Genomic DNA, 15,347 nt, shown 5'->3' on the forward strand with positions numbered 1-15,347 from the left:
CACAGGCACACATTATTCTTTACTCCCATGACTTTCTATGCTGCATATAGTTATATAGTTAAATCTGAAAAGCTAGACACATATATCAAATAGTTTTCCTACTTCATCCTATTCATCAACAACCTCAAACACACACACACACACACGCACACACCCACACCTTGGAAACACATTTCTAAGCATCAGCACGAACAAGCAGTGAGAAGGCAGGAACCCTCAAGTGGCTACTTGTGGGTCTGCTAATGATTAAGGCACATGAGGATGACTTTGAGCATGCACAGATGTTTATGGAACAGGAAAAGCATTTCAGCAATGAACAGTCCCATATACAGAGTGTGTATATGCTAAGTTATAACCTGGAGATATGGAATAGTTGTAGAAAACACACCCACGTAGAGACACACCTGCATACAGAGGTGAGAACAAAGAAAACTGGATCATATAAACTGAGGGAAAAAAAGAAAAAGGCTGAAGTGCACCAACGAGAAGAAGAGAGGCCACCCACACACCCAGAACAGCCCACACATTGATGTAGGTTTTACACACCTGTAGAGAGAGGAGGTTAGGCAAGTTCAAATAAGAGTACACCCATTAAAGAGAAATAAAAACACATATATGGTTTATTATATACACATAGTTTATGTATAAGGCTTGTATTTGCACCTAAAGCAAAGAATTGCATTACACACACACACACACACACACACACACACACACACACACACAGGTTACAAATAAGGAATTTGATCCCGATTACAGACAAACTCATAAATATATATTGAATGACATCAAAAGGCCAAGGTTCTGAGTGTGTGTTCCATCCGTTGGCACATCTTAAGGTGTGTGTGGTCGGAGTTCTGAGTTCAGATCAAAAGCAAAAAGTCTCCATTTCGGCGGATATGAACTCTGCTCTGCATATGTTATTGGAGCTTCTGGTTCAGACTCTTATCAGGGTGAACAAACAGGATGGGGGAATAAGTGAGGAACGAACCACAATTCTGTTCTTCCAGAACACACACACACACACACACACACACACACACACACACACAATATTACACACCTAACAGATACAAACTCAGAAATGTTCTTCCTTCAGACAGGTGAACTGAAGCCAAGGTCAGACAAAATCTATTCACCAACTTTTTTTTTTACACAAAGCATATGACCCAGATACAAACCAAATATTTTAAATGAGATGGAAGTGTTGCAAAGTTTACTAAATCACAGAATTGTCTCAAAACAGCTGAAAGAGTTAACGAGACCATCAATGACGGTGCAGCTCACTCCGGCCCTGTCCAGTCCAGAAGGAACGATCTAAAGTGGGCCACCTTGTGCAATAAATATTGCAAGCTTTATACACGACATACAAGCTATATATAGAAGCTATATCCACCCTAAGAATACCGACCTATTTGCCAGAAAGAATCCAAAATGGCGAGGAATTGACCGAGAAGAAGTGATTTTTGTTGAACTGCTCATTAAAGCTTAATTAGTCCATAACTTCATTAATAATTGTAATTAAGCAAATCTGGGTAGAAGTTATATGCACCCTAGGTACCCCTACCTTCATGCCAGAAAGAATCAAAATCGGTGAAGAATTGAGGAGGAAGCGATTTGTGTGGACACTGCTTGTTAGGGCTTAATTACACCACATCTTCATTATTAACTGCAATTATGCAAATTTACATAGAAGCTATATGCACCCCAGGCAGACCTACCTTCCTGCCAAAAAGAATAAAAATTGGTGAAGAATTGAGAGAGAAGAAATTATTTTCATGAAACGTGGACGATGCTGGACGGATGACAGACAACACATGATGGCATAAACTCATTGCCTGTCAGCTGGATGAGCTAATAATTCAGCATGTCAAATGAGAGAAATTAAGACAGGTGTCTCATCTCACTAGCCTATCATTAGCTAATTTGGTCGATTCCTAGTACGTTAGCTCTAGTTAACTTTTTGGCGTGCACAAACAAATTAGTTGTGTGTTGGAATTGTTACCACAAAGAGAGAATTAGAAAAGCTTGAAAAAGCTGATTTATTTCAATACAATTCTCAGCATAGATTAGCATACACTAGTTGTATCCATGATTATAGATACCTTTACCTTTTCTTGGTCTACTTATCAGCAAGGAACCTGGCCTCTCTCAATATGGTACACTGCCAATATGTCTTCAACCTCAAGTTTCTTATGCATATTACAGTTCCATACCACAGACAAAATGGAGGATCTATCTGAACACCACCAACCAAGTTTTTGATTACGATAAATAGACACACAGTACCAGTCAAAAATTGGGACACACCTTCTAATTATGTTTTTTCTTTATTTTTATTAATTCAATGACACTTCATCTTAAAGTAATGATGGATGTCGTGTCTCTTTACTTAGTTGAGTGATTCTTGACATAATATGGATTACTACAGTTGTGGAATAGGACTATTTACTGTATTTTTATCATTTATTATTTACTGTTTGATCTCAAACACATTAAGAAGGCAATAAATTCTACTAATTAACTTATTTTTAAAAGCACTTTTATTTACCACATAGTTCCATACTTATTCCATATGTTATTTCATAGTTTTGATGTCTTCAGTATTGTTTGCAGTGTAGAAAAGAGTCAAAATACAGAAAAACCTATGAATGAGTAGGGGTGTCCAAACTTTTGACTGGTGGCCTACTGTTTCTTTTAGCCAATCTATGACCTCAAAGACGCCCATCAAATTTTTAGATATAAGTAACCATTTGGGGCTCAAAAGCATCTTAATATTATATGATACACAATATTATAAAAATATCCTGCCAAGTTAGCTCAGCTAGTTATCATTAGCATTATGGACATTTGCATATGACTTCTAAGAACTCATATCAAATTATCTTATGTTGGATAGATAGCTAGTTTTAGCACTAAAGATTATGCACATTTCTGAATACAACTTCAAATTCTTTCAGAAATCACTTTTCCCCCCCAAAGTGCATGGTCTGAATCTCTAATTAGGCATTTTAAAATCGACAAATATTTTTCACTTCACAACATACAGCTCTAATTTTATAGAATTTAAAACAAGACTCTTGTTTAACAAAGCTTAAATACAGCGTACACAAAAACGTTTGACTGGCAGTGTATATAGCTATTCACTAATTACAATGGCATGAATCAGATGATATGAACACTAAAGTAGACTGTTCTGGAAACAAGATTTCGGCTCATGTTGGTGTTTATTAACATCTTAGTTTTACAACAGTTACAACTGGCTGCAACTTGTTTCACTGCAAAATCTCATATCCGTATCTTAAACCTTTCCACACTCTGCCTAAAAATAATCCCTTTCTGAAAGAGTTAACAGAGGTGACAGTATCGGTGGAGAGATATTCTTTGAGAATCAAGCTGTGGTGTGAAGTTGAAGCAAGTAAAGGCACAAATCCCTTTGAAATATTCTCACTTCAGCCTGCTGCTCATCTGGAATTCCCCCTTTGATTCTGCAGGAACCTTATAGGCATACCTTATAGACATGCTACACACACACACACACACACACACACACATTACACACGGTGTAACTCTACATTATATTCAACTTCCTGTCACTCACCATAATCTCACTTTTATGTGACTATTTCCATTACCTTCCCAAAGGTACACACTCTTGACCTGATACCTGACTTGTACCTTACTTATACCAAACCTTGACACTTACCTAGAAATGTTTTTCACTTGCGTATGATGTTTACACCCTAGCTGACTATTCCCTTACCTGTTCCTGACCTTAAACTCAACCTCAACAACAGTGGAACCTTACAGTCGGCTATACCATTCTTGTCTCATTTGTTTTTGATCCTTAACCATTTCTCCTATGCACTCTCAGACATAATCACCTTGTTGCTGTAGTGGGACCATCAAAGGCACAACTTTGGTGAATTTATATTATATACAGTGGTGCTTGAAGGTTTGTGAACCCTTTAGAATTTTCTATATTTCTGCATAAATATGACCAAAACATCATCAGGTTTTCACACAAGTCCTAAAAGTAGGTAAAGAGAACCCAGTTAAACAAATGAGACAAAAATATTATACTTGGTCATTTATTTATTGAGGAAAATGATCTAATATTACATATCTGTGAGTGGCCAAAGTATGTGAACCTCTAGGATTATCAGTTAATTTGAAGGTGAAATTAGAGTCAGGTGTTTTCAATCAATGGGATGACAATCAGGTGTGAGTGGGCACCCTGTTTTATTTAAAGAACAGGGATCTATCAAAGTCTGATCTTCACAACACATGTTTGTGGAAGTGTATCATGGCACGAACAAAGGAGATTTCTGAGGACCTCAGAAAAAGCGTTGTTGATGCTCATCAGGCTGGAAAAGGTTACAAAACCATCTCTAAAGAGTTTGGACTCCACCAATCCACAGTCAGACAGACTGTGTACAAATGGAGGAAATTCAAGACCATTGTTACCCTCCCCAGGAGTGGTTGACCAACAAAGATCACTCCAAGAGCAAGGCATGTAATAGTCAGCGAGGTCACAAAGGACCCCAGGGTAACTTCTAAGCAACTGAAGGCCTCTCTCACATTGGCTAATGTTAATGTTCATGAGTCCACCATCAGGAGAACACTGAACAACAATGGTGTGCATGGCAGGGTTGCAAGGAGAAAGCCATTGCTCTCCAAAAAGAACATTGCAGTTTACTAAAGATCATGTGGACAAGCCAGAAGGCTATTGGAAAAATGTTTTGTGGATGGATGAGACCAAAATAGAACTTTTTGGTTTAAATGAGAAGCATTATGTTTGGAGAAAGGAAAACACTGCATTCCAGCATAAGAACCTTATCCCATCTGTGAAACATGGTGGTGGTAGTATTATGGTTTGGGCCTGTTTTGCTGCATCTGGGCCAGGATGGCTTGCCATCATTGATGGAACAATGAATTCTGAATTATACCAGTGAATTCTAAAGGAAAATGTCAGGACATCTGTCCATGAACTGAATCTCAAGAGAAGGTGGGTCATGCAGCAAGACAACAACCCTAAGCACACAAGTCGTTCTACCAAAGAATGGTTAAAGAAGAATAAAGTTAATGTTTTGGAATGGCCAAGTCAAAGTCCTGACCTTAATCCAATCGAAATGCTGTGGAAGGGCCTGAAGCGAGCAGTTCATGTGAGGAAACCCACCAACATCCCAGAGCTGAAGCTGTTCTGTACGGAGGAATGGGCTAAAATTCCTCCAAGCCGGTGTGCAGGACTGATCAACAGTTACTGCAAACGTTTAGTTGCAGTTATTGCTGCACAAGGGGGTCACACCAGATACTGAAAGCAAAGGTTCACATCCTTTTGCCACTCACAGATATGTAATATTGGATCATTTTCCTCAATAAATAAATGACCAAGTATAATATTTTTGTCTCATTTGTTTAACTGCATTCTCTTTATCTACTTTTAGGATTTGTGTGAAAATCTGATTATGTTTTAGATCATATTTATGCAGAAATATAGAGAAGTCTAAAGGGTTCACAAACCTTCAAGGACTGCTGTGTTTGTGTGTGTATATTTTTATATACAGTACACACACACACACACACACACACACACGTCTATCCACATTCACTGGATATAAACAATCACGTGCTCTGATTGGCTACTCCACTACTAGGCTATTTCTCTAGTCATACCGTGACTAGAGAAAAACAAAATGGTGGAGTGTGTTGCTGAACCAACCGAGGATGAAATAAAAACTCTTCTCAAAAACAAAACCCCAAAAAAGCAACAAAATATGGAATGAAAGTATTTGATGGTAAGAATGTCTTTTTTATTTTTCAAGAATTATTATTATTATTGCATTTTTCACAAATTGCTACCATCATTTTGTCGTTTTCTTTCCATTCTTCACCTTTAAGCATTAAAATTTGTCAATTTTTCTTTAGACTGGTTCAAAAACTCAAAGAAGTTTGAAAATTACATAAGTGAAATGTTCAAGGAAGAATTAAATCTCTAAAGTGATTCTATACCTTGGCATGACAGCAAGACGGCACTTTCTAAAAAAAAAAAAAAAACAACAAAAACACTAATGTCAATTCCTGAATTCATCAATTTGCTACACGCCTCGTCGGCTATCAGCTCATGTAGGACTCGATTTCATGGAATAATTGTTAATATATACCCGTAGTTTGTTTTGTACTTCAATATGTGAATATATTAGTGAGTATATACCTTTAACGATGAAAAACTTTACTTTAATAGCTAATTAAAGTTACACCACATGCACGGTCCTAGAAAATAAATGTACAAGGGATATACCCTTAATGGGATTATTTCTGAGAGCGTACCACACCTGTATATAACTACTGCATCATCTGTATATGACATGTGCCTCACTTGAACTTCATCCTTACCTTTACACAACTTTTTTAAAAATTCTATTTTATTTTGTACAGTGTGTCTTTTTCTTTTCGCATGTCTGATAACTTGCTGCTGTAACATAACAGTTTTCCAGCTTAGGATCAATAAAGTAAATCAATCAATACATGATCCTCAACTGTACTGTTAATCATCAGTTCTTTTCCCACATTTACCTGACTGTTGTTTGCACATAATCCTCAGCTGTACATAAATCATACTTATGTCTAACCTTTCCCTCACTTGTACAACACTCTTAGCTCTTCTGTACCTTATGTTTACCACAAACTGACCCTTATCTGAATTGTTCCTAGCTGCTTAACCTTTACCTCATCTGTATCTGATCCTTCCTGAACTTAACCTGTTCCTGACCATCTCACATGGACCTGCCTCTTATCTCACCTGTACTTTACTTTAACCCTACAGGTGAGTGACTCGTCCCTTACCTAAATGTAAGTCTTATCTGCACATCATTATTGACTTATCTAACACTAACCTCATCTTTATTTGAGTGTTATATCACCTGCACATGAGCTTAACATGTACTGTATGGGATTACTGAGACATAGTTTGTAATTGCATTGCCATGCACTGGATGTAAAAGAGGCAAATCACAAGACACACAGCTTCATAGGTGAGATGGTTGAGAAAAGGGAAGGTTGAGACCTGCAGTTGTTTTCACTGCAATCGCAGTTCTCCTGTCAGACGGCAGAGGGCTCTGAAAAATTACAACCTGTTCCATGAAATCAAAAGTACAATCAAAAAGTACCAGACCAGTACAGTTAAGATCAACGACACACTTTAATCCCCAAGTATCAAACTCCAGACCTGGAGGCCTACAGCACTACAGAATGTAGCAACACACACACACACACACACACACACACACACACACACACACACACACACACACACACACACACACACCTGATTCAGCTAATTACCCAGGTCTTCATGGTGTGTGTTTTTGGTCCTCCAGGACCTTGAGATGAAAACGCTAATTTAAACAAAGAAAACTGTAACAAAACCATATTGAACATGAGCAGTGGACTCATCTTCCCTAAAAGAAACAAATGACTGTAGTGTTTAGTTCACAGAAGGCAAAGCAGGTGTGTGTGAGATTCTGATTTGAATAAAGCTAGAGATATGGAGAGCAGGAGGAGGTTGAACAGCATGACATTTTGGGTTAGATCGTTATTTATCTCGTTGTACATGGGGTTATTTAACATTTAGTCCTGTGCATTGTTGTTTTGCCCGCTGTGTCCACTCTGGATGTCTCTTACCTCTGACATAGAGATTAGCCGGAGCGGAATATCGTGTCCCGGCGCTGTTCGTCGCCACACATTCGTACTTCCCCTGATCTGATTCCTCGCTGTTCTCTATCTGCAACGCACCTGAAAACAACACAGCAGGTCATACAACTACAGACACATTGCTCTAAAACAAGACCACAGTCATGCCCTGACTTGAGGTTTCAAACATCAGGGTCGAATTCATGGGTAGAAGTCACAAATCTACTTATGTATCCTTCAAATAAAAGCAGACAGCTCTCAGTCTCAAAGAGTGTCTTTACAGGGTTCCGCTACACACTAAAAAAAGTCTGTGTACTCATTCAAGTCCAGCAGGTCTATATTATCCTGGAGACCAACATGTTCCAACATGTCTGTATTGCTGTATGGATCCATTTGGCTTCAGGACAAAGACACGTTTTTAAAAAGGACAGCAATTGTTAACATGTAAAGATATGTTGTACCTCCAGTGATATAATAATTACTTTTTGTCCTTTTTAAAGTCCCAGAGAAGGTAAAACTGATGAGATTAATAAATATATATTAACTTGTGCCACAAACAATGAACAATTTGTGACTTTTGACAATGTGAATAAGAATATTGGATGTTCTCCAATTGCATGGCTGATTTTTCTTACTCCTCCTTCAGTGTTTTTCAAATCTGAAAAGTCTGTGAGTCGAAGCAGACAGAGAAAGCTAAACGGTTGGCAAAAGCTAACTCCTCTGGGTGTGAGCCCAGAATACACCCTGGATGGAAACGCACTTTAAACATGCTTCAAGGAAATTTAAAGTAGCCAATCAACCTACTGGCATGGTTTTAAGAGGTCGGAGGAAACCAAAGATCCTGAAGGAAAACCATATGAGGAGAAGCTGTGAAAACTAACTCCACACAGAGCATAACATGAGCTCAGGATTGAACCAGGGACCCTGGAGCTGTGAGCGCTTATCTATTGTGCCTCCAAGTCCCCAGTTATTGCAAGTAGGGTTAAATGATCCTGATTCTCCCCACACAGCCAAGTGTGTTTGAGTGGCGCAGCAGGCAGGTAGTCCTGATGTCAATCAAGTGTGCATATTAGAATATTAGGCCATGCATGGGCAGTTCAAAGACCTGTCACCAAGTCCAGTATCATACTCATAGTTATTAAAAACTATACGATTGTCATTTTACATGTGCATTCCCTGGGACTTTCAAACCAATGATATGTGTGTACAGCAATTATTAATAAAGTGCATATTCATTGAACTGGACCAATTTCTCTATGATAAAATCATCTGAATACAAAGAAAAGAATGAAGATACAGCTCTGGTGCTGTGACCGAGGATATCTCCCCAGTCGAGCGGGCCCCCAGACCACTGAAGGCACACCCAATGTGTGTCCAGCTTGCTGTGGGTTCTATCCTTTGTTTACAATAGACATAACTTCCAGTAATGATCTGCCTCATTATGTATTCAGATTTCTAGTAGGTATCATATTTGTTTACAGTCGCTTTGCAGTAGTTTCTTGTATTTCGCCTCCAAATATGCCAGATTGTTGCTCTGTATTTGGATGTTGAAACGGATCAAATTTTTGAAAAAGACAAAAGGTGTTATAGGATATCAAAAGAAGTTGTGCACAAGGGTGAAAGAACAAAAAATATCTCAAAAAGACGCCATGAAAAATGGCTTGCAAACCTTTCACTGTGTTCGAAAGGAATCGAGTCTCCATATGCCTGCGTTTGCAGCGATCATTTTGTTAAAGGTATGTACATCATGATACTTTATGTATCTAGAATCAAAACTTATAATGTTAAATGAGTTTTCTTACGTTTTGGATGTCGTAAAACAAACCATTGAAGAAACTAGTTTGTAGGTCGGCCTTGATTGAAACTCGATTGTTTTTGTATTTTTTTCAGTTTGTCCAATGATGTCAATTCATAAGTCTGAGCTACGTTTGAAATGTCATGAAATAAAATGTAAGTTATCATTGCAAAAATGCCTACAGCAGCTCTGACTCGAATCACATACTACATGTCAGCTCACTTGACTTACCCTGGCAAAAATAAGACGATTATTGTCCTTTAGAAGTCTTATTCTAATGTCATGAACCCAGCCACAAATGAAAAAGTTATAGGCTTCAAGACTTTTCAAAGCTTTCATTTGATTCTTCATGTAAAATGATCTTTGGGCGAACAGATAATTGGAAATGTCCGGAAACTGTATGCTTGGAAAATTGTTGAAATCACTTAGTCAGTCTTTTTTAAGCTGTAGGGGTTTAATCCATCGCCCCAGTATATTTTTTTCTTGATATCTCGATTTTGCTTTTGGTTTTAGTCCGTTAACATAGTCAGATGTACAACATTTTCCACAAGATGACAACAGACGCTATATTGATTTGGACACTATCTTTGATTGTTGCCCATCACTTGGAAACCGGAAGTGAACCAGGAGGCAAAAGTCACATGATTGCAAACAAAGAATAGGTAATCTTTATGTACTGCAATGAAGACTCCTGGTGTAGAGTGATAGTGGCTAACAATCAGGCTACCTTGATATTTAGCTATTTGACAATAGTGTAACACTAGCCAGCTAGTTATACTTCATACCTTACTATAAGAAATCGCTTGATATTTATACTTGGCTTAAATACTACAGTAACAGTCCCAGTTTACAATGCTAGGTACCGTAGCTTATCGAATGCCAATTTCAAATCAGCTAGCCACCTTAAGCAAACCATTTTAATGATAAATATATTTCCAAAAAATTTCAATCTGGCACATGAATATGACAGAATATGTGATTTTGTGCAATGACTGGTATTTATGACCTCAGGGCAGACTGGCTCCCACACTTGCACACACCACAATGTCCTGGTTAAATCTTGAGTACCAACCTGATTCTGGGTTTCTGGTCTTTGCTTTTGACACACATATTTCACAGCACATTTTAATAAAACATGTATATGATGTTTAATTGTGAGAGACAGTTAGTCCTGTGAATATATGTGATGTTTTAGTGTTGTAACGCTGTGGAACTGCAACACACATCATGCAGTTGACTGATGGAAGCGCACACATTAAAAGAAGCCATGTTTTGCGGCTGGATTTCAGAAGAACTTCCTGAAATGCATCGTAGGATGGTTAGAAGTGTCCACACTGACAAATTAAAAGAGAATCAAAGGAATATGGAATCTTTCCAAATGTTATCAATATCTTTACTCTGATGAACACCTGAGGGGACACACACACACACACACACACACACACACACACACACACACACACACACACAGTTCCAAATGCACACTTTCTCTTTCACTATTTTTCTCGCTTATTTTTTATTCATTCAGTTCTTTCTCTCGACATAGCCTTTTTTGATATACATCCCTCTCTCTTTCTATTATTCTCCTATCTCCTATCCCTCTTTCATTCTTTATGATTCATTGACGGACTGATCACTAATGTTAGGTCTTCTTAAAGCAGTACTGGTTCTCACTGTTTCTTTCTCTCCTCATATAAAGCAGACTGTGAGTCACCTGACTGCAGAGATCTGTTCAGTTCTACCATAAAGCTACTTCAGATGGGTTTGGGTTCAATAGTCTAAATGCACTACCAAGAATTATTTACACACTAAGCACAAAGACCAGTCCCCCCAGGATTTCGCGGGCCTTTTTTGTGATTGTTGCGGGCTAAAATGTCTGATGTTGCGGGGGTTTTCCAAAAAATTGCGATGAAAGTTGCGGTGTTTTTTAGGTTTTTGTTGCGATTACATTGCGGGAGGAAGTGAAAGTTGCGAGAAATTGTTGCAATTTTCTCTTTTTGTGATTAAAATTGAGTGATATGTTAAATATTAAATTATTACTGAAAAACTATTGATTAAAAAAACAGACACTGAGAAATGGTCCTATAAACAACTTTATCAATATAAAAGATTACTAGGACTACAAAAATGCAGAAAAATAGGCTTTACTTATCCAAATGCACCTGTTGGTTCAAAAATTAAAGTGCAGAGAACCTCACAGCACAACATGAAGTTACCTTAAAATATAATATAAATGCCTCAGCTTTCATGTAAGAAAAAAAAAAACTATTAATACTAGTACTGTGTGCAGGCAGTCTCTCCTGAAGACTAAATTAAACAATAATTATAAACTAATAAAATAAATGGCTCAGGCTTCATAGAAGAAAAAAAAAACAATTTGAACAGAATCTCACAGTATGATGCTGAAGCTGCCTAAACAATGGAAAATAAAATACCATTTTGGCAAAAATGTTGGCATCCATTAATTTCTTGTATTAAGTAAAAAAATAATGTAAAGTGCACACAGTCCTTCACTGTAAACATAACACACTTTCAGTAACAGAATTTAAGTCTACATAAACACTGACTCGCACATGTTGCTTCTCTTGAACGTTGAAGTTGCGTTGAAGTTGCAAATCGCAACATCGCAAAATCCTGGAGGGTCTGAAAGATGTCAAAGTGATGATCAGGACATACGTAAGCTTCAGACAGAGTGAAATCTCACATTTTACACTGATTTTCCAGATAATTTTATGCTGCCTTTGTTTTGCACATTCAAAGAGTTGGTTTGTCTCAACCTTATCTTCTTCATATTGTTTTCAGCTCAGTCATTTGAGAGTTGCTGGTCTCCAGTCGCACACTGACCATCTCAAAGAGACTTGTGTACATTTTAGGTCAATCAAATAATATAATCAAATAAATAAGGTAAGATCACTGATTATTCTGGAGATTTGAAGGTTTAGAATGACTCATTGACTCTTTTTTTTGTTTCGAATCACGTCACTGAATTATCTCAGATTTGATCAAGCATCAAACTGGAAATCTTCTGATTTTGAAAAAAAAAAAAAGTGAAAAACAGAAACTTGGGAATACATTTGGGCTACACATGCTGCACTATATGCCCAGTTTCAGTCGTAGGACAGTAAGCAGGTTTGCTTTTACTAATCGTGTCTCTGTGTGACTGAGTCAATATCAGATGTTCGTTGTTACAATAATTAACATAAAGGAGCATACAGTGCTACTCTTTGAATAAAACATAGTGTTTACTCTTTCTCTCAATTTCAAACAATGCTATTATACTGTAAACTCAAGTTCAAAGCTTATGAAATTAGTTTTTGGTGGTGCACTCAGACTTTCACCCCCTGACCGTATTGAAAGCTAGATACAATTTCTATATAACAGTTTCCAATTAACTGTCTTCATATGGTGTTTCTGAAGTGAATAAATCAGGCAGATGATTGAAGCCTTCATGCACTGAAATGTACAATCAGACAGAGAGAGAGAGACACACACACACACAGACAGATGCAATGGTAGACTTTGTGGTAAGCGGAGGAGAAGGCGAGATGATGCGTTTTGTTTCCAGCATTCTTACCTCTGATTGGTGTACCACCTGGTAAGGTAATATAAATGCAAATCAGATTAGAGAGAGAAAATTAGTATAGCAAAGAAAGAGAGGAACAGGAAAAGAGGAAATGTATGATACATTTCCTAGTTTACAGAAGTGCTGTATGTGTGTGTGTGTGCGCGCGCGCGCGTGTGCGTGTGCTCGGATTGGATGCTTTTGTCCCATCATGCTTCAATCCACATGCTGATCCATATTCTCACTCAGCTCTACTGGTCTTTAAATTTTGCAGTAGCTCTACTGTTGCATCAAACACACACACACACACACACACACACACACACACACACACACACACACACATGATGCAATACAGAGAAAGAAATCTCCCCTCACTGCACTATAATCACATGACTGTATGAACAGACATGTCTTCATGCTGTTTTATGACAAAGCTCCTGACCAAAACATTGCTTTGCTTTACTCCTTGTACAACCCCAACAAAATGCAGATTAAAAAAAAAAAAAAAAAACAGACTGCAATGATTTGCAAATCCATTTTAACCTATATTCAGTTGAATACAATACAAACCCTGGCGAAAAAAAAGTACTTTATTATATTTAAAGTATATTCATATTTTCAATAGTATATTGAAAATGTACTTACACAAATTGTACTTTTTGTAAATATATAAAAAGTATACTAACCACACTTTCACGCTAACACTTTTAACACACTTTAAAATAATTATACTATATTACACTTTATAGAAATATATTATACTAAAATATACTTTAAGTGAAAGTTATGTGTAATTTCTAAAGTGTGCTAATTTTTAAGGTACTTATAATACAAAGTACTAATGAAGCATATATTCGTACATATAAAGTCATATACTTAAAGTATACAAAATATACTTTAAGTTGTTCCACTTTAGCACATAAAAGTACACTAAATACACTTCAAGTTGCACTTTTCTACAATTTAATTACAATTAAAATGTATTTAGTACAAAATTAGTTGTTCCAAAATAGCATGCCTCAAGTTAACTAATCATAAACACACTTGAAGTATATTGATGATTAGTGTGGCTTCAAGTACACAAAAGTATGCTAAATTTTAGTACACTTAGCACATTTATTTTTCACCAGGGAAGACAAGATATGTAATATTCAAACTCATAAACTTTATTGTTTTTTTTTTTTGGAATATACACTCATTCTGAACTTGATGCCTTCAACACGTCCCAAAAATGTTGGAACAGGGGCATGTTTACGGTACGACTGCATTACATCCCCTTTTCTATGAACAACATTCAGAAAGTGTTTGGGAACTTAGGACACTTAATGTTGAAGATTGAAGATCTGGGGAATTTAGAGGTCAAGTCAGTACCTTGAACTCTTTCTCATGTTCCTCAAACCATTCCTGAACAATTTTTGCAGTGTGGCAGAGTGCAGTATCCTGCTGAAAGAGGATTGCCATTACGGAATAGCGTTGCAATGAAAGGGTGTACTTGGTTTACAACAATGTTTAGGTAGGTGGTACATTTCAAAGTAACATCCACATGAATGCCAGGACCCAAGGTTTCCCAGCGGAACATTGCACTGCTTCCACTGGCTTACCTTCTTCCCATAGTACATCCTGATCTCTTCCCCAGGTAAGTGTCTCTCACACACACACACACCTAGTTGTCCACATAATGTAAAAGAAAACATGATTCATCAGACCAGACCACATTCTTCCATTGTTCCATGGTCCAGTTTTGATACTGGTGTGCCCATTGTAGGTGCTTTCAGTAGTGAACAGGGGACAGCATGGGCACTCTCACTGGTCTGCAGCTGTGGAGCAAGCTGCGATGCACTGTATTCTGACACCTTTCAATCATAGCCAGCATCAACTTTTTCAGCAATTTGTGCTATAGTAGCTCTTCTGTGGGATTGGACCAGACAAGCTAGCCTTCATATCCCGCCTGCATCAGTGAGCCTCGGGTGCCCATGACCCTGTTGCCGGGTAGACCCTATTGCATCTCCTGACTCTAGAGATGCTCTGACCCAGTTGTCCAGCCATCACAATTTGGCCCTTGTCAAAGTTGCTTAGATCTTCAAGCTTGACTTCATATATATAAAATCTCATTATCTCTAGCTGCTTTATCCTGTTCTACAGGGTCGCAGGCAAGCTGGAGCCTATCCCAGCTGACTACGGGCGAAAGGCAGGGTACACCCTGGACAAGTCGCCAGGTCATCACAGGGCTGACACATAGACACAGACAACCATTCACACTCACATTCACACCTACGGTCAATTTAGAGTCACCAG

General features: G+C 37.8%; 1 protein-coding gene across 5 annotated transcripts in view; it reads right to left on the minus strand.

The window, feature by feature from the left end:
- The window catches only part of ptprfa (protein tyrosine phosphatase receptor type Fa), a 498,031-nt gene that overhangs the window by 194,895 nt on the left and 287,789 nt on the right, over positions 1-15,347 (minus strand). For all 5 annotated transcript variants that reach the window (XM_060919685.1, XM_060919687.1, XM_060919683.1 and 2 more), the window contains exon 6: positions 7,684-7,794. In XM_060919685.1, the coding sequence (XP_060775668.1) occupies positions 7,684-7,794 (111 nt within the window). The remainder of the gene's footprint in view (positions 1-7,683; positions 7,795-15,347) is intronic.

This window comes from Neoarius graeffei, chromosome 4, assembly GCF_027579695.1.
Source record: "Neoarius graeffei isolate fNeoGra1 chromosome 4, fNeoGra1.pri, whole genome shotgun sequence".
Taxonomy (NCBI): Eukaryota; Metazoa; Chordata; class Actinopteri; order Siluriformes; family Ariidae; genus Neoarius; species Neoarius graeffei.